Below are 24,119 nucleotides of genomic sequence, written 5' to 3'. Positions count from 1 at the left end.
GCACTGTAGATTGAAGAAGAAAAATATTTAACTTCTTTACCATGGTGAAGACGAGAGCTCCAAGTCCAGCATAAAATGTCTGTAACCAAGGAAGCTGAAAAGAAAGTAGCACAGTAACTCGTTACCACTCGTTCTTTGCAGTTTAAACTCCTTACATGTTCCCTGGGGGTGCAGGGATGTTGATCAGGTCTGAGAAGAGGACCAGACAATTAGCATGCACCAGGGAAGGCCATTCACCTAATAAACACACTCCTCTTTGATGTAAAGGTCTTGGTCTGGCACAGTCTATACATTGTGTGGTTGCAGTCACTGATGGATGGTTTTGATAGAATAACTGAGGACAATTAGTCCACTGTCCGAAGACTAATAACCAGAAGATTTTAAGGTGTGTTTCTTTTCTTTAAGAATGTTTCTACATTAATTCTGATTTTGGTGCCTGGGCAGGAGAACCATGTCCAATTCTGGGAAGCTTTTCATGGCCTCAGAGTGAGTGAGGAAGGGATTTAACAGAATGTTAGGAATGAAGAAGGACTTCAGTGAATGTAGACAGACTGCAGAAGCTGAAGGGGAGATCCAATCATGGATTGTAAAATCATGTAGAGATTATTTCCTTTGGCAGGAAGATCAGTAACCAGAGGACAGAGTTTAGATAATTGGCAGAGTCAGAGGTGATCTTTTCTTTTACACAATGAGGACTTGTGATCTGGAAAGCGCTGCAAGAGAGAGAATAGAAACAAATCCAATAATAACCTTCTTTCTTGAGATTGGGGGGAGGGTTTGGAGTTTGCAGGGGGACAGAGAAAGAGCAGAAGATGAACCAATTGGATCTATTTTTTTTTTTACAAAGAGCTAGCACAAGTGCAATGGGCCAAAAGGCTTCTTTGCTATAAGATTCTACAATACTAAAAAGTGGGTATACAGATGAATGGTCAAGTCTCTGGAGAAAAGGCATCTAATTTATGAGCAAAATTTAATGTGGAGCTCATTCCGTCTGTCTTAGATTCATATACCAGGGGGATCACAACAACGTCATCTAGAGTCAGGTGTCTGCAGGCCAAGGAACCTCTTTCAGAGTTGATGAGGAGGACTCTGAGCTTCGGACACTGTGATGCATCAGGGAGTTGTGTTCCAGAGTGGATGTTTTTTGTTCCAGAGAGCAGTCACACCACTTAGATCAGGTACTTTGGAATTGGACTAATGATCAGGCTTTGGTGTGATTATAAATGAGGCTGGTGTGGGGATTCAGATGATAGCAGTGGAGCAGCCTCAGCCCCTCATTTTCCCAACAGGTTTCAGATTCTTGCAGCTGGGGCTGCAGGGAGAAGGAGCAAACACAGTGCTGTGGGGAAGGATACATTCAAACGGGCAGAGTGAAAAGGAATGTAGCTGTAGTACGGGATCAGTATAGTTTGGGTTCTAGAATCAATTCTTTGCAGCCTAGTGTGACAGATCAGTGTTGCCGACCAGTATCAAGGATAGCTCTCAGGCCTGAAGTGGAACTTGGAGTGGGAACGGCAGGATCCATTTTTCCTGTCCTCGTGGGTATCAACTTCACAGGCAGGAACAGGAAAGAAGTCCTACAGGGGGACTGTGAGCAGCGAGGGGCTAACTTGAAAAACAGAATCACAAAGGCTGCTCGATTCCATCCTCAACTTTCACTCCTACCACCATTGAACACTCAGAGTCATTGAGTCATAGAATTGTATAGCACAGAAACAGACCCTTTGGGACAACTCATCCATGCCGACCAGATATCCAAAATTAATCTAGTCCCATCTGCCACATCCCTCTAAATCCTTCCTATTCATAGACCCATCCAGATGCCTTTTAAATATTGTAGTTGTACCAGCCTCCACCACCAGCTCTAGCAGATCATTCCATGCACGCACCAACCTCTAGAGAAAAAGCTGCCCCTTAGGTATCTTTTAAATCTTTTCCCTCTCACCTTAAACCTATGTCCTCTAATTTTAGAATCCTCTACCCTGGGGAAAAGATCTTGACTATTTATCCAATCCATGCCCCTCATGATTTTATAAACCTCTATATGGTCACCCTCGAGTCTCTAATGCTCCAGGAAAAATAGCCCCAGTCTATTCAGCCTCTCTCTATAGCTCAAACCTTCCAATCCTGGCAACATCCTTATATATCTTTTCTGAAACGTTTCAACTTTCACAACATTCTTCCTCCAGCACGAAGACCAGAGCTGAATGCAGTATTCCAAAAGTGGCCTAACCAATGTCCAGTATAGCCACAACATGACCTCCCAACTCCTATACTGGATGCACTGACCAATACAGGCAAGTGTACCAAAAGCCTTCTTCAGTACACCATCTACCTGCAACTCCACTTTCAAGGAACTATGAACCTGCACTCCAAGGTCTCTGCGCTTAGCAGCATTCCTCAGGACCTTACCATTAAGTGTACAAGTCCTGCCCTGATTTGTCTTACCAAAGTGCAGCACCTCACATTTATCTAAATTAAACTCCATCTGCCACTCCTTGGCCCATTTACCCATCTGATCAAGATCCCATTATATTCTGAGGTAACCTTCTTCACCATCTACTACACCACCAATTTTGGTGTAATCTGCAAATTTACTAACCATACATCCTATATTCACATTCAAATCATTCATGTAAATGACAAAAAGGAATGGACCCAGGACCAATCCTTGCAGCACACTGCTGATCACAGGCTTCCAGTCTGAAAAGCAATCCTCCACCACCACCCTCTGCCTCCTACCTTCAAGCCAATTTTGTAGCAAATGGCCTAGATTCTGTGATCTAACTTTGCTAATCAGTCTCCTCTTTCAAACCTTGTCGAATGCCTTGAAGTCCATATAGACAACATCCACTGTTCTACCTTCATGATTCTTCTTTGTCACTTCTTCAAAAATCTCCATCAGTGAGACACAATTTCCCATGCACAACACCGTGTTGACTATCCCTAATCAGTCCTTGCCTTTCCAAATAAACGTAAATCCTGTCCCTCAGAATCCCCTCCAATAACTTACCCGCCACTGACGTCAGGCTCACTGGTCTATAGTACCCTGGCTTTTCCTTACCACCTTTCTTAAATAATGACATAAATTCAGCCAACCTTCAGTCTTCCAGCACATCACTCATGGTTATATGATACAAATATCTCAGCAAAGAGCCCTGCAATCTCTTCCCTAGCTTCCCACAAAGTTCTGGGGTGCGCCTGATCAGGTCCCAGGGATTTACACACCTTTATGTATTTTAAGGAGTCCAGTACCTTCTTCTCTGTAACATGGACACTTTTCTAGATATCACTCTTTCTCCAAGTTCTCTATCTTCCCTATCCTTCTCCACAGTACTGTACTCTGACACAATCTGTAACCTCATAGCCTGGCATATCCCCGACTCTACCATTACCATCAAACCAAGGGATCAACTCTGAATCAATGGAGATTGCAGGAGGGCATACAAGAAGCAGCACGAGGCAAAACTAAAAATGAAATAAAAAAAGAAAGTGTTGGAGAAACTGAGGATGTCTGGCAATATCTGTGGAGAGAGTGAGTGAGAGAGACAGATTTAACGTTTTGAGTGCAATTGACTCTTCTTTAGAACTTAAAGGAGGTTGACAGAGGGGAATGAGGAATGAGTGGAACAAATGGCGAGGCTGCTCAGAACAAGAGACAATAAAATGCCACTAAAAGATTAATACACAAATTAAGAGCTCATAATATTTGGGGTTTTATGTTAGCATGGATGAAAGAGTGGCTGACGAACACAAAACAAAAAGTCATAATAAAGGGGTCTTAACTCATGTGTGCTGTATGGATCTGTGCTTGGACCTCAACTATTTACAACCAGTATTAGTGACTGACTGTGTTATAGCCAAATTTGCTGATGTCACAGAAACAAAAGTAAAGTCACAGAGAACCAGAGATCTCTCACTAGAGACGATTGGTGGTGAGTTTAACCGGAGGATCAACATACCTCAGACAACGTTGAGAAACAGTTATTATGAATCTCAGTTGGTACAGGAATTGAACCTGAGCTGCTGGTGCAAACATGCAGTCCAGCTAACCCAAAAGATAGCTAGGAAAGCAAATTGTGTAGAGCACATGAATATTATGTTAAGAGCTATAGGTTAGGTGAGAGGGCAAAAATTTGACAGATAGATGTAATGTGAGAAAATGTGAGGTTGTTCGTTCTGGCAGGAAAATAGAAAAATGACATTATTTAAATGAAGAGAGACTGCAGAACGCTGCAGTACAGAAGGATATGGCTGCCCTTGTACATGAATCACAACATGTTAGCATGCAAAGGAATGCTTGCCTTGATTAGGAAAAGAGGTGGGATGTTAAAAATTAGGGAAGTTGTGTTACAGCATACAGGGTATCGGAGAGACTGCACCTTTGGCACTCCTCGCTCCGGTGGGGGGGGTCCTATACGGTTCACTAAGCCGATTCCTGGAATGGAGGGATTGTCTTAAGTGGAAAGGATGAACTGAGTGTACATTCATTGGCGCATAGAAGTATGAGAGGTGATCTTGCTGAAATCTAAAAGATCTGTGAAGGTTTGACAAGGTAGATCCTGAGAGGATGCTTCGCCTTGTGGGGGAGTCTAGAACTTACATAGAACATAGAACAGTACAGCACAGTACAGGCCCTTCGGCCCATGATGTTGTGCTGACCTATTATCCTACTAGGATCAAACTACCCTACATTATACTATCATCCATGTGCCAATCCAAGAGTCGCTTAAATGTCGCTAATTTATCTGACTTGGGGACACAGTTTCAAAATAAGGAATTTAATTTATTTAAGAAGGACTTGAACGGAGATTTTTTCCCTCTCTCAGATGATCATTCATCTGTGGAATTCTCTCTCGCAGTGAGGTTGGGTATTGAATATATTCAAGCTGAATTAAAAGGATTTCTGATCTACAATAGAGTCAAAGGTTATGGTGGGGGAAAACACAGACAGGAAATGTAGAGTTAAGGTCACATCAGAGCAGCCATGATCTTATTAACTGCTGGAGAAGACTTAATGGGCCAAGTCCTGCTTCTATTTCTTATACTTTTACATAACAAGAATCTATTAATCTCATCCAGCTTGTGCATTAATATTATTCCTTCTATTATTAATACCAGTGTTGACCGGGAACAGTCACATGTCTCCACCCTTTGTAGGGGCCACTCAGTATCAAATCATTATGAACAGTTCAATAAAATGGTTGATCATCGTCTCCTAAGGACGGGGAATAAATGCCAGCCCTGCAAGCAATACTCACGTCTCTAGAATAAATTTAGGTAAAATGTTCAATTTTCTAATAATTTTCTGAATAGGTATTTCTAACTCATAAAATTCAGAGTCTGTTTACTTTAGACTAGCATATCAGTGTTTCTATTCACATTATCGTATTCACATCATAATAAACTGACCTATGATCAGGTTGTTTACTTACATATCCAAATGGAACAGTAAAGACCATTACTATCCCAGTAATGAACAATACCATCAATAGTCCAAACATCAGCCCATGGCAGGAGGTGAAGTCAAACTGCAACAAAAAGCACAGTCAATGAGAGGATTTCTCCAACAAATGGCTCCAATGCTACAGTAAACACCAGAGGAGCCAAGAGAGGGGATGATTAAAACCAGACATCAGGAGCTCACCATCCTGGTTTTCTGGCTGTAAAAACCTTCCCTCTCCCAATCCTTAAAATCTTCCTGATTTCTACCTGCCTCTCCTCTCTACAACGCCTGACCAACACTTTTTTTTCCCCTGGCCATTGTCAATACCCATCCCATTCCTCACCTCCCTCTTCCTGACCCCACTCTCTTGCAGATTTTTTTTTATTCATTCACAGGATGTGGGAGTTGCTGGCTGGGTCAGCATTTATTGCATGTCCTATTTGCCCTTGAGAAGGTGGTGGTGAGCTACCTTCTTGAACCACTACAGACCTTCTTGAACCACTACAGTTCATGTGCTCTAGGTAGACCCACAGTTCTGTAATGGAGGGCATTCTTACCCAGTGACACAGAAGGAACGGTGATATATTTTCAATTCAGGATGGTGACTTATGGTGATGTTCCCATCTATATACTGCTGTCATCCTGCTGGATAGTGGGCTTGGAAGTTCATTGGTCAATTCCCATCAACCTCACTCACTCCCTAACCAAGAATTAGCAAGCTCCTAGCTTTAACTATCCCACTGATCCATCCTGGGCCCCATTGTTACAAAGTCATTTTTGTACGCCAAGATCTCACATATAGCATCAAACCAAATGGACAGTTTATCTGTTCTGATAATATTGAGCAAATGTCTCAAGTCAGTGGGAAAACAAAAGCTTCAGCACTGACGGGGAGATAGGGAGTTGGTGCCCAACAGTGTGGCCATCTCTCAGTGCTGAGCCATCAACAGTGAGCTGTTCCCTCAGTGATACAGTGAATATACTGTTGCCCAATGAAACATCTTGTAAAAACTACTCAAGGCATGAATTAGACCACAATGGTGAATACTGTAAATGTTTTGGGTCCTTGTCTATGAAAGATATGCTGGAATTGGAGGCAATCCAGAGAAGGTTTATTAGGTTCATACCAGATTGGAGGGACTGTCTAATGAGGACAGATTGAGTAGGTTGGGCCTTTACTTGTTTGAGATGCAAAGAATGAGAGGAGATCTTATTGAAATACATAAGATTATGAATGGCTTGACAGGGTGGATGTCGGGAAGTTGTTTCCCCTTGTGGAAGAATCTAGGACTAGAAGGCATAATTTCATAATAAGGGATCACTCATGTAAGACAGAGATGAGGAGGAATTTCTTTTCTCAGTGGCTTGTGAATCTGTGAAATTCTTTACCACAACGAACTGTCAAGGCTGAGGTAGACAGATCTTTAATCATGAAGGGAATGAAGGGTTATGGCAATTTGGCAGGAAAGTGAAACGGAGGATTGTCAGATCAGCCATGATCTCAGTCAATTGCATAACAGACTCAATGGGCTGAATATCCAACTTCTGCTGCTGTATGTTTTGGTATCAAAGCACTGACACTGTCATAATGGCACAATCTCAGCACAGACCCTCCAATGATTTGGCTCCGCCTCTCTACCATTATGAATTGGCCTCAACTTGGAGGAGGCTTGTCAAGTCCATGATATCAAGACAACAGCAAATGGGAAATAACTTTAGCAGCGATTACCATATCACTATGTTAAAAATGGTTAACGTACCCTTGTCTGGAAAGAGAAGATGCTGACTGCGAGACAGACTAAGGCAGTGATCCCAATGCAGATCATCACACTCTTTGTGTTATGGTAACTAGGGAGGTAATAAGCAGATGAATTAATACTTACTTATCAAGACAGTCAGAGGTTAAAATGATCAAATAAAAGTGTAAATTAAATTAAATTAAACCCATGAACTCCTCAACCCAGGTTGCACACATCATTTCAATTTTGAAATTGTCAGTGAAGCCTAGCTTTAACAGTTTTATGGGGAAAGTGTTACAGATTCATTCTTCTCTTTGTATGAATAATGTTTTTAACTTTACCATTTAAGGCATGGCTCTAAGTTTAAGATATTGTCTACTTGGTCTGGACTCCCACCACAATTGTATTAACTCCTTTGTGTGCTCCAAACAATGTGTGACTGAGCAACAGTGAGAACACATGTGAGAGAGCATACGGGAGCGCATAAGAGAGATCGCAGGAGCGCGACAAAGAGCGCAAAAGAGTGCGGGAGCCTGAAAGAGCACAAGAAAGTGTGCAGGCGCGAGGAGTGCGGTGGGTGAAAATGTGCTGGAGTGAGAAAGAGAGCACGGGGTCGACAGTGTGGTGAGAAAGTAAGAGTGTGAGAGAGTACAGTGTGTGCAAGTAAAAGTGCGTTTGTGTGTGTTAGTCAGCGTGTGTGTGTGTGTGTGTGTGTGAGAGACAGAAAGTAAAAGTGTGTGTGACAGGTCAGGGTTATAGGAGGGCAGTGATCACAGAGGATTGTGATGCTGCAGCAGATTCTTCCTCAGTTTTTCTGTTTTCTCAGAATTGACTTATTGCTTATCAAAGTCTAAACACAGGGGTTTCCCTATGTTCTCTGACTGCAGAGTGTGAAGCAGGAGTTGGGTGAGTGAAGAGAGTTTAATGAGGGGGGGATCTATAAAATAATTTAAATAAATAAATCTCATGAACACAATAATGATGCAGGGCAGGTGATGTGTTACTGCTGTAGCATGTAGGTTCTTCTGGATGCCACAGCAATCCAGGGCAACCACTTCTGTGGTAAGGGTTTGCAGCTCAAAGAGCTTTGGCTCAGAATTATCAGAGCTATTATCACTCGAATGTTAATACTGAGACCCAGAAGTTATATGAATCCTGCCACTGCAGATGATGGAATTTGAATTCAATAAATTTGGATTTACGAGTCTAATGATAGTCATGAAACCATTGTCGACTGTCAGGAAAAGCCCATTTGGCTCATTAATACCCTTTAGGGAAGGAAACTGCCATCCTTCCCTGGTCTGGCTTACACGTGACTCCAGACCCCCAGCAATGTGATTGAACTCTTAACTGCCATTAGGGATGAGCAATAAATGCTGGCCTGACCAGTGCCGTCCTCATCCCTTAATAAATAAAGAAAAAAGTTTGTTCCAGAAGGCAGTCAACACTCCTTAGGTTATTATCTTCTGATTTAGTCCATGGTAAGGGATAAGAGAATAGGACTGTAAGTCAAGTAGGCAATACGATCAAGAAGGTGGGAGTGCAGAAGCCTCAATCTTTTCAAATGTCTAAAAGGTTGCAGTTTGTATGATCGGAGCATAGGCTGTCACTTGAATGAGCTGATTGATGGCAGCCAGTCAAGTTTGGGGGAGTTGGGGGATCCCTTATACTAAGAAGGTAAGGCCAGAAAAGACATTCTGCATAAGGTAGTATAAAGAGCTATGCCTTAAATTGAACAGCAGAATATCCCGAAGGTCATAATCTCTGGAGTACCTGAACCATGGATAAATTGCAATAGGGTAAGGAAGAGTAGAAAGATGAATACATAGCTCAAAGACTGGAGTGGGCAAACTGGGTTCCAATTCGTGTGGCAGTGACACCAGTACTGGGGAAAATGGGGCTGGACTTCACCCCTACTGTGCTGGGACTGGTGTTCTAATAAGTTGTTATTAGGAAAGTTGAGAGGGCTTTAAATTAATTGGTGGGATGGGGAAGCATGTAGGGAAAGATTCAGTAAATATAAGGAAAATGACAAAGCACTAAAGGAAATTGCAAGCTTAAGAGCATGGTAACAGAAAAGGTTTACAAAAACAAAAAAATGTAGGTCTTTGTATCTGATGTCTCCAGCCCTCACAACTAAATGGCTGAATTGTCAACTCAAATAGAAATTCATATCCACAACACGATAGCTATTACATACATGTGGTTACAAGGCAAACAAAATAGGGACCTGAAAATCCATGGGGAATGATATTTAGGAAGGACAGGAGCTACATTCCCTCTAACGTTTCCTCCAAGGTATATGGCTGGCAGCAGTTTTTGGATCCAGTGTCCACATTGGAATCGGTATGCACGGAGCCTCCAAGTGGCTGCAACCACTCAGTGTGAAGGGAACATTGAAAGGGAGCTGGAAAAAGGAGGTAGGGTAGTTCTGTTAATTAAACACACATTAGTACTATAAGAGATGACCCAAGTTCTAAAATTCAAGATGTAGAATCAGTTTGCCAGGAATGAAGAAATAGCAAGGGGCAGAAAACTTTGGTGGGAGTTGTCTATAGGCCATCAAATAGCAGTGATAATGTAAATTACACTATAGATCAGGAAATTAGAGGTGTATTGTTTTCTTAATTCTCATGGGGCAGGGGCATAACTGGCTAGGCCATCATTCATTGCACAGCCCTAATTGTCCAGATGGCAGTTACTAGTCAATCACATTGCTGTGGGTCTGGAATCACATGTAGGTCAGACCAGGTAAGGATGGTAGATTTTCTTCAAGAAAATTTGTGAACCTGGTTAATTTTTACAACAATTGACAAGGTTGCCATTAGATCAACTTTTTATTCCAGATTTTTACTAAATATAAATTTCATATTAACAAGGCAAGGGACTACAATATTAAAGGTGGAAGCCTGGAAAATACTGAAGATCGGAAGGACCTTGGTGTACATAACCACAGATCACCGAAAGTAGCAGGATAGGTAGATAAGTTGGTGAAGGAAGCACTTGGGATACTTGGCTTCATTAGACAAGGTACACAAGACAAGATCGGGGAGATTATGCTAGAACTGTATAAACCACTGGTTAGGACATAATGAGAATACTGTGTACAGTTGTGACCACCACATTGTCGGAAGGATGTGACTGCACTAGAGAGGGTGCAGAGGAGATTTACCAGCATGTTGCTTGGGCTGAAAGGTCTGAGGTTTGAAGAAAGATCAAATAGGCTGGGGTTGTTTCTATTGGATCAGTGAAGGTTGAGAGGGGACCTTATAGAGGTACATAAGATTATGAGGCGCATTGATAAGAGTCCAACACAATCCAGGAGATGGAATACAATGTGGAGAAATGTGAGTATTCCTTAAATTATGAGAGGCTGGGGAATGTTGAACTTCAAATGGAGTTGAGTGCCCTTGTTCACGGATCTCTGAAAGTTAATGTGCAAGGACAGAAAGCAATTAAGGCAGCAAATATATGTCAATCTTTATTGTAAAAGGACTTGAGTATAACAGTACCCTTTCAGTTCTGAGTAAAAGTCACACTGGAATCAAAGCATTAATTCTGTTTCTCTCTCCACAGATATAGCCGGACCTGCTGGGTTTCTCCAGTGTTCTGTGTTTGTTTTGAATTTCCAGCATCTATAGTATTTTGCTTTTATTATAAGAGTAAATATGTCCTGCTGAAATTATATAGATGCTTGATGAGATTGTAGCTGGAGTAGTGTGTGAAGATTTAGTCTCTTTATCTAAGGAAAGATATACTTGCCATACAGGGAGCACAAGTTTCTACAGACTAATTTCTGGGATGGAGGGATTGGCCAAGGAAGAAGGATTAAAGAGACTGGTTCTATATTCTCTAGAGTTTAGAAGGATGAGAGGTGATCTTTTTCAAATGTACAAATTTCTTACAGGGCACGACAGGGCGAATGCAGGATGTTTCCTGACTGGTGAGTCCAGAATCAAGGGACAGAGTTTAAGCAGGTAGGCCATTAAGGTATTTCTTCACTTACAAGACTGTGAAATTTTGACATTTGCTGACCCAGAATTCGAAGTCTCAGTCATCGTAGATTTTTTACAGATTACAAACACTAAGGGATCTGAGGATAGTACAGGAAAATGGCGTTGAAATAGAAGATTCCCATGATATCAAGGTATGATGGAGCTGGCTCAAAGGGCTATATGGCCAACTCCTGCACCTCTTTCTTATGTTCTCTGCCTGATGGATCTCTCTTGCTGTCCCCGCAGTGTTCCCATTAATGGCCTGAATATAATGGAGACAATGTTTTAATGTGTGTGAGAAATTGTTTTTTTTATAAGAGTTCTTACGTGGTAAGCATTCCTGCCATGTATGACATGCCCAGAGTCTGAGGAGAGAAGGAAAGACCACATCAGACAAGAGGAAAAGTTCAAATTCACTGAAATTCATTTAGTCCAACTGAATTAGCAATGCTGGGTGCAGCTCTAACAACACTTGAAACTTGATACCATCCAGGACAAAGCAGCCTGCTTGATTGGCACCACATATACAAGCATCCACTCTCTCCACCACCGATGCTCAGTAACAGCAGTGTGTACTGTCTACAAGATGCACTGCAGAAATTCACCAAAGAACGATAGACAGCATCTTCCAAATCAACAACCACTTCAATCTAGAAGGACAAGGGCAACAGATTCAAGGGAACACCATCTCTGGCAAGATCTCTTCAAAGCCACTCACCATCCTGACTTGGAACATATTGTTTGTTCCTTCAGTGTCACTGGGTCAATATCCTGGATTTCCCTTCCTAAGGACACTGTGGGTCTACCTACAGCACGTGGGCTGCAGTGGTTCAAGAAGACAGCTCACTATCAAATTCTCAAGAGCAGCTAGGGATGGGCAATAAATGCTGGCCAACCAGCAACATCCACGTCCCAGGAGTGAATAAAACAAAAGATTAGTCAGGAAGAAGAGAATGAAGTGATGACGGCTAGACTTTTACATCACGTTCTAACTTGCTGTTGGGGTGCAATGATTATTTCCCAGAGGGATTGAGTCATTCACCAGAACCACTTGTCACCCAGATCAGATTGAGGTAGCAGGCACTGAAGGACATCAGTTACTCAGTTGGGGTAAATTCAACAGTTTTCTGGGCGATTTCTCCCAGTGCCAGACCACAAATTATCCAATTTCCCAGTTTGTCTTAACAAAACAGGAACTCACATTCTGTAGCATCTAGTCCAGGATCAGATCCACGAGGCTGCTGCGTGGACCTGTACAAAATGCCACTGTGGTGCAAATACCACCTGTCTCTGCCTGTGGAAAATAATCATCTCAAAGAATAATTGAGACTATTAAGGTTTGGATCCATGTGGGCTTGCAAGTGAAACAGTCGGTCAATTTGGGGTTGGTGAGGTAGAATCCAGGCAAGTCAGTTTGCTGGCCAGAAAACTGTAAAACCAGCCTGCTTGCAGGTCAGCTGAGCTCAGTGGGTAACACCCTCACCCCAGAGGCAAGGCCACTGTGGGTTCAATATGCCCAGTTGGAGGGGTCACCTTTCAGAGAAAATGTTCACCCAAGGTCCCATCTGCATTCTTTGGTGAGTGCAAAAGATCCCACCAGCTCTGTTTCATAGAAGGACACTTTCTGCTATTCATGTTGCTCTACAGTAGAGATTGGAGCAAACAGGCAAGTGGAAAAGTGGGAGAAGATGGAAAAAAAATTATTTTAACAAACAAAGACTTCCATTTCCATAGTGTCACTGACAACACAAGAACTAAAAATAGGGGTAGGCCATTTGGCCCCTCCAGCCTGTTCCACCACTGGATAAGATCATGGTTGATCCGATTGTGGCCTTAGAATCCCCATATCTCCACTACAGATCAACTTTAGAGTGACCAAAGCACTTTGCAGCCAGTGACATTTTTTTAAAACAAAGTCACTATTGTAGTGTAGGAAATGTGGCAGCCAATATTTACACAGCAAGATCCCACAAGCAGTGATGTCTAAATTATCTTTTCATGATGTAAATATTGACCATAGGACAGGAGGGCACAGGGGGGTGGGGCCAGTGCAGCGCAACGCGGAATCTCTTCTTCAAATACATCATGGAATCTTTAACATGGAACTGAGGGACAGACAGGACCTCAGTTAATGTTAGGAATTCAGGAATTGCTGAAGATGACAGGATATTTAGCAGATAAATGTTCACAGTCATACAGACATTTTCAACTTCAATAAAATTGTGAGAAGTACTTACAAAAATTGCCAGCAGAATCAAGTTCCAGGGATAGCGTCTCCTGCATGAAGATAAAAAAATAGATTGAAAGAAATGAAGAAAATGTAAGTTTAGTAGAAACAGAAAATCTACTAAACTAGCTGAACAAAACTGCAAACAATGATCCCAGAGATTTTTAATTTTCTGCCTGGTATATGGCTTTAAACTTATCCCTTTTAAATGTCTATGAATATGATAGTGTATGTGATGTTGTGAAAGGATTGTTTCTTGGTTGGTTCACTAGGTGCCTGGGTAGTTGGAATCTGCTGAATGTCTCCAGGTCTCCAAAACTAGCAACTGACCAAAACATAGAGGAAGGGAATACAGTACACAAGCCGGGCAGTAACCATGAAGAACTGGTTAATGTTTTGGCTCAATGACTTATTGTTAGAGCAAATTCAACATGAGACGTAACCTCAATTTTTTCCCTTTCAGCACATATTACCTCACCTGCCAGGCATTAGTGACATTCAGGTCCTGAAGGAGACTCATAGCTGATTCGAAATGTTAACCCTGTTTCACTGTCCACAGATGTGCCAGACTTGCTGGGTTTCCCCAGCATTTTCTGATTTAAACAAAGGTACACTCCTTGCCCACTGGGACCCCTACCTGCCCCTCCTTCTTAGCTTAAACACAGGCTAGGCAGAAGCCAGGGGCTTATCAACATCATCCATCTGTCACTTGCACACAAGGGATGCTATTGAAGCTCAACCAGCCCAGGAACCTATGTCCAGTTTCAAATCTCCTACTCTGTATAGGACAGCAAGGAAAATTAAGATCTGTAGAGTGGGGTTAGGGAAGGGACTGGGAGACAACGGGCAAATAGGGGTTCATGATATTGCAATAAGTGGCAGGAACAACAATGAGACTTTTGAGAAAGCACAGCAAGTGGCAATGTGTATGCTGGTGAGAGGTTTCAGTTGGAACTGACCTGATTCCGGAACAGCAGACAAGAATGAGGTAGGTGGTGATGAAGACAGCACTGGAGAGAAAACAAAGCAAAAAGTATTTCAGCTTCGCCAAGAGATTCATAGATTTATAAAAACCTCAACTCTGGGAACTGTTTAAAGGAACATCTACAGAAAACTGGTTCATCTTCACTGAAGCATATGGAAATATCCACAACAGTGACTCCCACGAGGCTATGGAGTGTCTGTGAGGTAGACAATCCCCATTTGTGGGCAGGGAGAGTGAAAATCAGAGGTTCATTCAACTGTTGGGAGTGGGCTGGACAATCACAATGGGGTGCAATTTATATTGTAGTTTTGACAGCAACATCCACAACCCTAGATCAAAATAAAAGGCCTTCTTGGCAAGGAGAAGGTAGAGGAAAGTGAGGAGAGTTGGGGGGGTGGCGGTGCTGAGGGAGACATTGATGAGAACTGCAGCCGCTCCCACATCCTGTTTGACATTGAAGAATTTAAGTGGAGTCACTGCACAATCTACAAAGGTCAACTGGGCCAAACAGTGTGTCACTGCATTTCATATTCTGCATGCTGCTTAGCAAATGGACTGTTGGAGTACTGCACAGAAACCTAGATTGAAAAATTTAAAACAGTAGTTTCAATGTTCCTTTAAACACTTCCTTCACAGTGTCAAGAGACAACAGGAAGAAATTTTCACTTACAAAGAGGTGTAGTACAAAATATGATTGTTCCGCACGTACATTCTGACTGGGTCACTGTGCAGGGAAGCAGAAACATACATAGAATTTATTCATCTTTGACTGTTCAGATGAAAATTAAGTCACAACTCAGTCAGAAACACAAACTGGCATTCTGACATGGCATAATCCAAAAATGTTCAACAAATAAAGGCACAGAGTTGTACAGCATGGAAATAGACCCTTTGGTCCAACTTGTCAATGCTGACCAGATATCCGAAATTAATTTAGTCCCATTTGCCAGCATTTGGACCACATCCCTCTAAATCCTTCCTATTCATGTACGTATCCAGATGCCTTTGAAATATTGTAATTGTATGAGCCTCCACCACTTCCTCTGGCAGCTCATTCCATACACGCACCACCCTCTGTGTGAAAAGGTTGCCCCTTTGGTCCCTTTTATATCTTACCCCTCTTACCCTAAACCTATGCCCTCTAATTTTGGACTCCCCTATCCTGGAAAATGTTCTTGGCTAGTCACCCTATCCATGCACTTCATGATTTTATAAACCTCTACAAGGTCATCCCTCAGCCGGTGATGCTCCAGGGAAAACAGCCCTCGTCTATTGAGCCTCTCCCTATAGCTCAAACCCTCCAATCCCAGCAACATCCTTGTAAACCTTTTCTGCATCTTTCCTATAGCAGGAAGACCAGAACTGAACACAGTATTCCAAACTTGGCAGCTTCCTGTACAACCACACCATGACATCCCAACTTCTATATTCACTGCACTGACCAATAAAGACAAGTGTACCACACGCCATCTTCATTACTCTGTCTACCTGTGACTCCACTTTCAAAAAACTATGAACCTGCACCCCAAGGTCTCTTTGTTAGGCAACATTCCCCAGGACCCTACTATTAAGTACATAAGTCCTGCCTTGATTTGCCTCACCAAATTTTTTTTTATTCATTCATGGGATGAGGGCATTGCTGGTTAGGCCAGCACTTATTGCCCATCCCTAATTGCCAAGAGGGCAGTTAAGAGTCAACCACATTGCTGTGGGTCTAGAGTCACAGACCAGGTAAAGATGGCAGCTTCCTTCCCTAAAGGACATTAGTGAACCAGATGGGTTTTTCCAACACTTGATGATAGAATTATGGTCAACATTAGACTTCCAGATTTTTTTCTTTAAAATTAACATTCCACTATCTGCCATGGCAGGATTCGAACCTGGATCCCAGAACATTATCTAGGTCTCGGATTAACAGTCTAGTGATAATATCATTAGGCCATCACCTCCCCCTCAAATGCAAACACACTTATCTAAATCAAACTTCATCTGCCACTTCTCAGCTCATCGGATCAGGGTCCCATTGAACTCTGAGATAACCTTCGTTACTGTCCACTACACCGCCAATTTTGGTGTCATTTGCAAACTTACTAACCATATCTCCTATATTCACATCCAAATCATTTATATAAGTGACAAAAAGCAATGGACCCAGTATTGATCCTTGCAATGCACAGCTGGTCACAGCTCCAGTCCGAAAAACACTACAATCTGCCTGCTACCTTCAAGCCAATTTTGTATGCAAATGGCTAGCTCTCCCTGAATTCCCTATGATCTAACCTTGTTAACCAGTCTGCCACACAGACACTTGTCGAACGCCTTACTAAAGTTCATACAGACAACATCCACCACTCTGCCTTTATCAACCTTCTTTGTCACTTCTTCAAAAAACTCAATTAAGTTAGTGAGACACGATTTCCCACGCACAAAGCTATGTTGACTATCCCTAATCAGACACTGCCTTTCCAAATACATGCAAATCCTGTCCCTCAGAATCCTTTCCAACAACTTATCCACCACCAATGTCAGGCTCAGTAGTCTGTAGATCCCTGGCTTTTTCTTACCACTTTTTTTTAAATAATGGCACCACAATGCACGAAGTCTAAGGGAGAATAGGGCACATCAGAAAATAATGAAGAGCGAACTATACGGTAAATGGAAAAGCTCCGGGGAAAATTGATGCACAAAAAGATCTGGGTGTTCAGGTCCATTGTAGCCTGAAGGTGGCAACGCAGGTTGATAGAGTGGTCAAGAAGGCATATGGCATGCTTTCATTCATTGGATGGGGCACTGAGTACAAGAGTTGGCAGGTCATGTTACAGTTGTATAGGACTTCGGTTCGACCACATTTGGAATACTGCGTACAGTTATGGTCGCCACATTACCAAAAGGATGTGGATGCTTTGGAGACGGTGCAGAGGAGGTTCACCAGGATGTTGCCTGGTATGGAAGGCACTAGCTATGAAGAGAAGTTGAGTAGATTAGGATTATTTACATTAGAAAGACGGAGGTTGAGGGAGGACCTGATTGAGGTCTACAAAATCATGACAGGTATAGACAGGGTGGATAGCAAGAAGCTTTTTCCCAGAGTGGGGGACTCAATTACTAGGGGTCATGATTTCAAGGTGAGAGGGGAAATGTTTAAGGGAGATATGCGTGGAAAGTTCTTTACGCAGAGGGTGGTGGGTGCCTGGAACGCGTTGCCAGCGTAGGTGGTATTGGTGGGCACGATAGTGTCATTTAAGATGTATCTAGACAGATACATGAATGGACAGGGAGCAGAGGGATACAGATCCTTGGAAAATAGGCGACAGGTTTAGGTAGAGGATCTGGATCGGTGCAGGCTTGGTGCAGGCTTGGAGGGCCGAAGGGCCTGCTCCTGTGCTGTAATTTTCTTTGTTCTTTGTTCTAGCCTGTGTGTGGAGGACAAAGATAAACTTCTTAACATGCACAGTAGCAGCAGCATGTACCATCACACTGCAGCAACAAATGAAGGCTCCTCTGACACACCTTCCAAACATATGGCCTCTACCATCTAGAAGGACAAGGACAGCAGATACATGCGAACATCATCGCCTGAAAGCTGTCCTCCAAGACACTTAACATCCTGACTTGAAAATATATCTTCGTTCCTTCTGTGTCGTTGGGTCTGTTACGCCCCAAGCGCTGCAGTAATTCAAGTAGGCACCACCTTCGCCAGAGTAATTAGGGATGGGCAATAAATGCTGGCCTAGCTGTGACACCCATATCCCATGAATGAATAATAAAAACAAACTACTCTTTGGTCTTACTCACCACCTTCTCAAGACTGTTAGGAACGGGCAATAAATTCTGCCCCAAACAGTGATGCACACATTCCTTGGCTTCACAAAATCCTGAAAATCTACTGGCCGGTTAAGTGTAGCAATGTGAGTCCCCGCTCCCAGGCCGATATCCCCAGTATCGAAGCACTGGACACACATAACCAGCTGTGATGGGTGGGCCACAACACTCCCAAAACAAGTGCTCTACTCTTAGCACCGCAATGGGATGCAATCACTAGGAGGGCAGAGGAAGTGCTATTTGGCCACACTTCCTTAAATAAATGCAAGAGCCCCACCAAAGCATGGGAAATGCTTGCATTAGAATGCACAAACTGGAGAAGGAGTATCTGCCAATCACTTCAAGCATCACCAGGTGGGGAACAATGGAACCTAAGTGCAAGCGGTGGAAAGACCGGGTAGAATCCACAGCATTCCACCACCCACCTTATTAAATAATACCTGTCTTGCTGTGTAACTCCAGGATTGGACTATTCACACACCAGAGAAAAACCTTTCCCCCAGAGTGGAAACAAGTCCATCCTCAAGCCTGAGGAACTGCTAAAGAAGAAGAATGAGAAGGAGGAGAAGAAAAAGGAGAGAGGGATAGATTACGTAATTACAGTCTAGTCAACCTAACCTCGATGGTGTGAAAATTATTCGAAAAGTTCTTACATAGTATAAATTGACATTTGGAGAAATACTGATTGGTCAAGGACAGTCATAATGGATTTATTAAGGGAAGTTCATGACTATCTTGAATTGATGATCAGAGGATTAGATAGGGTGGACAGTGGGAGCCTTTTTCCTCGGATGGTGATGGCTAGCACGAGGGGACATAGCTTTAAATTGAGGGGTGATAGATAATAGGACAGATGTCAGAGGTACGTTCTTTACTCAGAGTAGTAAGGGCGTGGAATGCCCTGCCTGCAAAAATAGTAGACTCGCCAACTTTAAGGGCATTTAAATGGTCATTGGATAAACATATGGATGATAATGGAATAGTTTAGGTTAGATGGGCTTCAGATTGGTTTCACAGGTCGGCGCAACATCGAGGGCCGAAGGGCCTGTACTGCGCTGTAATGTTCTATGTTCTATGTTCTATGATTTGAGAAGACAGCAAGGAGGATTGATGAAGGAAGTAGCTTGTTCATTCACCTAATGTTAGCAAGGCTTTTGACAAAAATTCTACATGGTAGACTGATCAGAAAACTAAAATTCCATTCATGAGGCATAAATAAAGGTGAGTAGCCAAGGTCTTTTCCCTAGGGTAGGGGAGTTCAAAACTAGGGGGCATATTTTTAAGGTGAGAGTATAAAGATTTAAAAGGGACCCAAGGAGCAACCTTTTCACACAGAGGGTGTTTCATATGTGGAATGAACTGCCAGAGAAAGTGGTAGATGCAGGTAAGGTTACAACATTTAAAATACATTTGGATAGGTACATGAATAGGAAATCTTTAGAGGGATCTGGGCCAAATGCAGGCAAGTGGGCCTAATTTAGTTTGGGAAACTTGGCTGGCCTAGACAAGTTGGACTGAAGGGTCTGTATCCATGCTGTATGATTCTATACAAGAATAAGTGACAATCAGTGGCAGGAAACAAAGGGTTATGTTGGAAAGTGTTCAAGCAAAGGCTTATACTTGAAACTTCTGCAGGGGTCAGTACTGGCTTTGCCTGCTACAATGATTTTTGGTTTGCATCCAAAGCCATGTGATTGTTAATGAGCAAGAAATATGTAAACTGTGGGAAAAGATCAATGGACTGCTTAGCTGGGCAAAAAGTATGATCTCAGTCTTCTCAATTTGCTTACATCTGGGAAGACAAACAAGGCAACCCAGTCTCTACAAAGCTCCAGATGGATCGATTTTCAAGACTGTAAAAAGGACAACTCAGTTCTATCAATCTAGATCTGTGTTCACCGAGGCCATCAAGGTGGGAAGCTCAATTCAGGGAATTTCCAACTCAGCAGAACCCCACAGGCACTATTTTCATGCTAGGGAGGCCAGGGTGCAAACAAAGACAAAGAAGAACAAAGACCAATACAGCAAAGGGAAAAGGCCCTTCGGCCCTCCAAGCCTGTGCTGCCACATTTTGCCCTTCCATACTGAAATTGTCTTCACTTACAAGATCCATATCTCTCAATTCCCTTCCTAGTCGAGAATCTATCCAGGTGCTTCTTGAATGCTGCTATTGTGTCTGCTTCCACCACCTCCTCTGGCAACGCATTCCAGGCATTCACCACCCTTTGTGTGAAAAACATGCCTCGCACATTTTTTTTAAACTACCCCCCTCTCACCTTGAAACTATGTTCCGTAGTAATTGACCCCCTCCACCCTGGGAAAAAGCCTCATACTTTCAACTCTGTCCATGTCGTTCACAATCTTATAAACTTGTATCAGGTCACCCCTCAACCTTCTGTGTTCCAGTAAAAGCTAACCCAGTCTATCCAAACTGCAGATGCTGGAGTCAGAGATAACACAGTATGGAGCTGGAAGAACAAAGCAGACCAGGCAGCATCAGAAGAAGGGTCCTGACCTGAAATGTCGACTTTACTGCTCCTCTGATGTTGCCTGGCCTGCTGTGTTCTTCCAGCTCCATATTGTGTTATCCCAGTCTATCCAACCTTTCTTCACAGCTAAAATCCTCCATGCCAAGCAACATCCTCATAAACCTTGTCTGTACCCTCTCCAAAGCATCCACATCCTTCTGGTAGTGTGGTGACCAGAAGCGTATGCAATATTCCAAATGTCGCCTAACTAAAGTTCTATAATGCTGCAGTATAATTTATCTATCTTTATACTCAATGCCTCTTCCAATGAAGGCAAGCATGCTGTGATCCTTTTTTACTACCTTATCTACCTGCAATGCCATCTTCATTGATCTGTGGACATGGATACCCAGATCTCTCTGCACATCAATACTCCTAAGGGTTTTGCCACTGTATAATTTCCACCTGTATTTGACCTTCCAAAATGCATCACCTCACATTTGTCCAGATTAAACTCCATCTGCCATTTTTCTGCCCATGCCTCCAACTGATCTATATCCTGCTGTATCCTCTGACAATCCTCCTCACTATCCGCAACTCCACCAATCTTTGTATCATCCACAGACTTACTAATTAGACCAGCCACATTTTCCTCCAAATCATTTATGCAATCGAGTTGAGCCTGCAGATCTCAAAAGCAGTTTGGATGTGGCCAAAGACGGGTTGAATGGCCCACCTTAGTTCTCTGAGACTTTGTCACATTTGTATTAAAAGTTATTATTAGGTTCTCTAGCCCTCCCTCTCTCCCGTGCTACCTCCCATTTTGATTCCATAGCTCCCTACATGCCCACTTACCTGTTTTCACTACATAAAAACCAAAGAGCCACAAAATAACAACGATATGCACTTGAAATAAAGGCCTTAAAATGCACCAACCACCCATTCAAAAATCTGTTTTGAAAGAAACTGCTGCTTGTACAACGTTGTAGAAGCCATTATACTGACAATAAAAGATTTACCTCATTTCACACTTCTAGTCTTGTTCAAATAAGCATACAGATATTGAAAGAAAGAATTCAAAAAATAAATTATAACTTTATAAAGATGTCAACCAATCAAAGCAAGTACTCACTCCAGTTTCACCTTGAAAACAGACCCTCTGTGAACTAACCCATGATTGAAATTTGGAGCTGAGCCAAGCATTCACAATAAAGGTGTCTCAAGAAACAGATGTCTGCCATTTGTTTCTGTTGATACAGTCCACAAATAGTCTCATTATGATACTTGGCGATCCACTGCAGCACCCATCAGTGCCTCACTTGAAAACCACCTATTTAGCAGAATTATTGAAGCCTCAGATCCTGCTTCTTGTGACAGCTTATACTGGGAACCTCACTGAGCCATTCAGTCTGTTAGGGAAGGGGAGGGGAGAGAAACAAGCACAAAGTTAATTAATCACCGGCACAGTTTTTAGAGCAGAATAAAGAGACTTACCAGAATGTAAAGACTGCCACTATTCCAAAGGTCACCAACAATTGTGCCATCAAGATGGCATAAACCTGGAATACAACAATCAGCGCCCATTATGGGTTTGTAATATCATAACATCTCCCACACTCAGCAGGATCCATTCTTATAAAGAGAGAGAGAGAGGGGGAGAGAAGATGAATGAGGTGGAAGAACGAATGGCAATGAAGGAACGAGAGGGGGACGGCAATGATGGAGGGAGGGGCAAAGATGGAGGGAGAAAGGGAGTGGAAATGAAGGTGTTAAAACAGGGAGCGGCAATGGAGGGAGGGAGAGATGATGGATGGTGAATTGTGTGTGCAGAGGTGGGCCAGCACCAGGGTCACAGACAGGATGAAGGGCCAGTGAGTTCCAGATTGTTCTGACAGACATTTGCTCAGATTTGCTCGATGTCAGCAACATACCTTCTGGATAAAGACATGTCGTATCTTCTGGCTGCTCCAGGAGTCTACAGCAAATGCATTGATGCTCCCAGTGCTGCTTGGATCAGAGTATGGGTTGAATGTAGAAGGCCCATAACTACTGCTGTACCCACTTCCTGCAGAGCAAATCAAAAGGCAAACACTGAACCCAGATTACAGATTCAAACCTGCAATTCATCTTGCGTATTCAAAATTTCATACACTCATTGCAGATAACATGCAGTTAGATACAGCACAAAGCTCTCTTAACGCTGTAAAACCACTGGGATACTCTGCGTGGTGAGGTCAGGACTGCCACTGTATAACACGAGGGTGCAGTACTGGTGGGGACAGGTCTGTAACTGTATAACAGAAGAGTAAAATTTGCAAATAGAAATTACTTTTAGACAAACAAAGAGATGAAACATGCAGGTTGGAGATCTAAAACAGAGAAATCATACTGTGTGTATATATTCAGTAGAGAAGACTAAAGGCGGCACGGTGGCTCAGTGGTTAGCGCTGCTGCCTTATAGTGCCAGGGACCCGGGTTCAATTCCACCCTTGGGCGACTGTCTGTGTGGAGTTTGCATGTTCTCCCCGTTTCTGCGTGGGTTTTCTCCGGTTTTCTCCCACAGTCCAAAGATGTGCAGGCTTGGTGAATTGGCCATGTTAAATTGCCCTTAGTGTTCAGGGATGTGTAGATTAGATAGGTTTATAGGGGAATGGGTCTGGGTGGGATGTTCTGTGGGTCGGTGTGGACTTGTTGGGCCGAAGGGCCTGTTTCCACACTGTAGGGATTCTATGACCTTGATGAAAGCAGTTATGGAAAATTGTCATTTTAGACTAAACAAGGGTTCATTCGGCCCATTGTTCCTGTGCTGGTTCCTGAAAGAGCTATTCAGTTAGTTTCCTACTGTTCTGCCCTTGCTCCCATAACCCTGCAAGTTTCTCTCTTTCAACTATTTATTCAATGCTGACTGAAATGCTATTTCCAGCCTTGTTTTCAAACAGAAATTCAGTTCGTTGTCTTTGGAACACAAGAACAGAAGTAGGGTCAGAAGGAGGAGCACTGTTCACAACAGGAATGGGAAGTCTGGAACTCTCTCCCACATAAAAGCTGCTGCGACTGGTATCAGTTCAAAATTTCAAAACTTCAAAACTGGAATTGACAGAGCTTTTTTTGGGGAAGACTTGTCAGGATTATGGAACCCAGGTGGTGAAATGGAGCTGTGCAACAGATTGGCTATGATCTAATTGAGTGGCAGAACAGGCTCAAGATGCTGAATACACTTGTATTCTTCCAGCACAGACAGGCTTTGCAAATCATTGGATCATAGAGGGTAAATACTCACCAGGGTTAGGCTGCACAAATGTCCAGCTAGGATGCACAGGCATTGTCGGCGGTTGCGGCCCTGGCTGCTGGCCTGGATAAGGCTGTTGCATAGGGTAAGAATGCTGGCCTGGATAAGGCTGTTGCATAGGGTAAGAATGCTGGCCTGGATAAGGCTG

At 42.9% G+C, this 24,119-nt stretch overlaps 1 protein-coding gene across 1 annotated transcript in view; it reads right to left on the bottom strand.

Moving 5' to 3' along the window:
- Positions 1–24,119, bottom strand: part of faim2a (Fas apoptotic inhibitory molecule 2a) — a 48,157-nt gene that overhangs the window by 12,844 nt on the left and 11,194 nt on the right. Inside the window, exons 3-12 of the mRNA XM_048595719.1 lie at positions 23,963–24,106; positions 22,614–22,747; positions 22,177–22,241; positions 15,063–15,116; positions 14,367–14,417; positions 13,418–13,457; positions 11,508–11,545; positions 7,207–7,294; positions 5,436–5,531; positions 41–94 (exon numbers count right to left, since the gene is read on the bottom strand). Coding sequence (XP_048451676.1) covers positions 41–94; positions 5,436–5,531; positions 7,207–7,294; positions 11,508–11,545; positions 13,418–13,457; positions 14,367–14,417; positions 15,063–15,116; positions 22,177–22,241; positions 22,614–22,747; positions 23,963–24,106 — 764 coding nt within the window. The remainder of the gene's footprint in view (positions 1–40; positions 95–5,435; positions 5,532–7,206; positions 7,295–11,507; positions 11,546–13,417; positions 13,458–14,366; positions 14,418–15,062; positions 15,117–22,176; positions 22,242–22,613; positions 22,748–23,962; positions 24,107–24,119) is intronic.

The sequence above is a fragment of the Rhincodon typus genome, chromosome 4 (assembly GCF_021869965.1).
Source record: "Rhincodon typus isolate 14 chromosome 4, sRhiTyp1.1, whole genome shotgun sequence".
Lineage (NCBI taxonomy): Eukaryota > Metazoa > Chordata > Chondrichthyes > Orectolobiformes > Rhincodontidae > Rhincodon > Rhincodon typus.
Note: the sequence above shows the minus strand (reverse complement) of the source record. Positions and strands in the feature narration are given on the sequence as shown.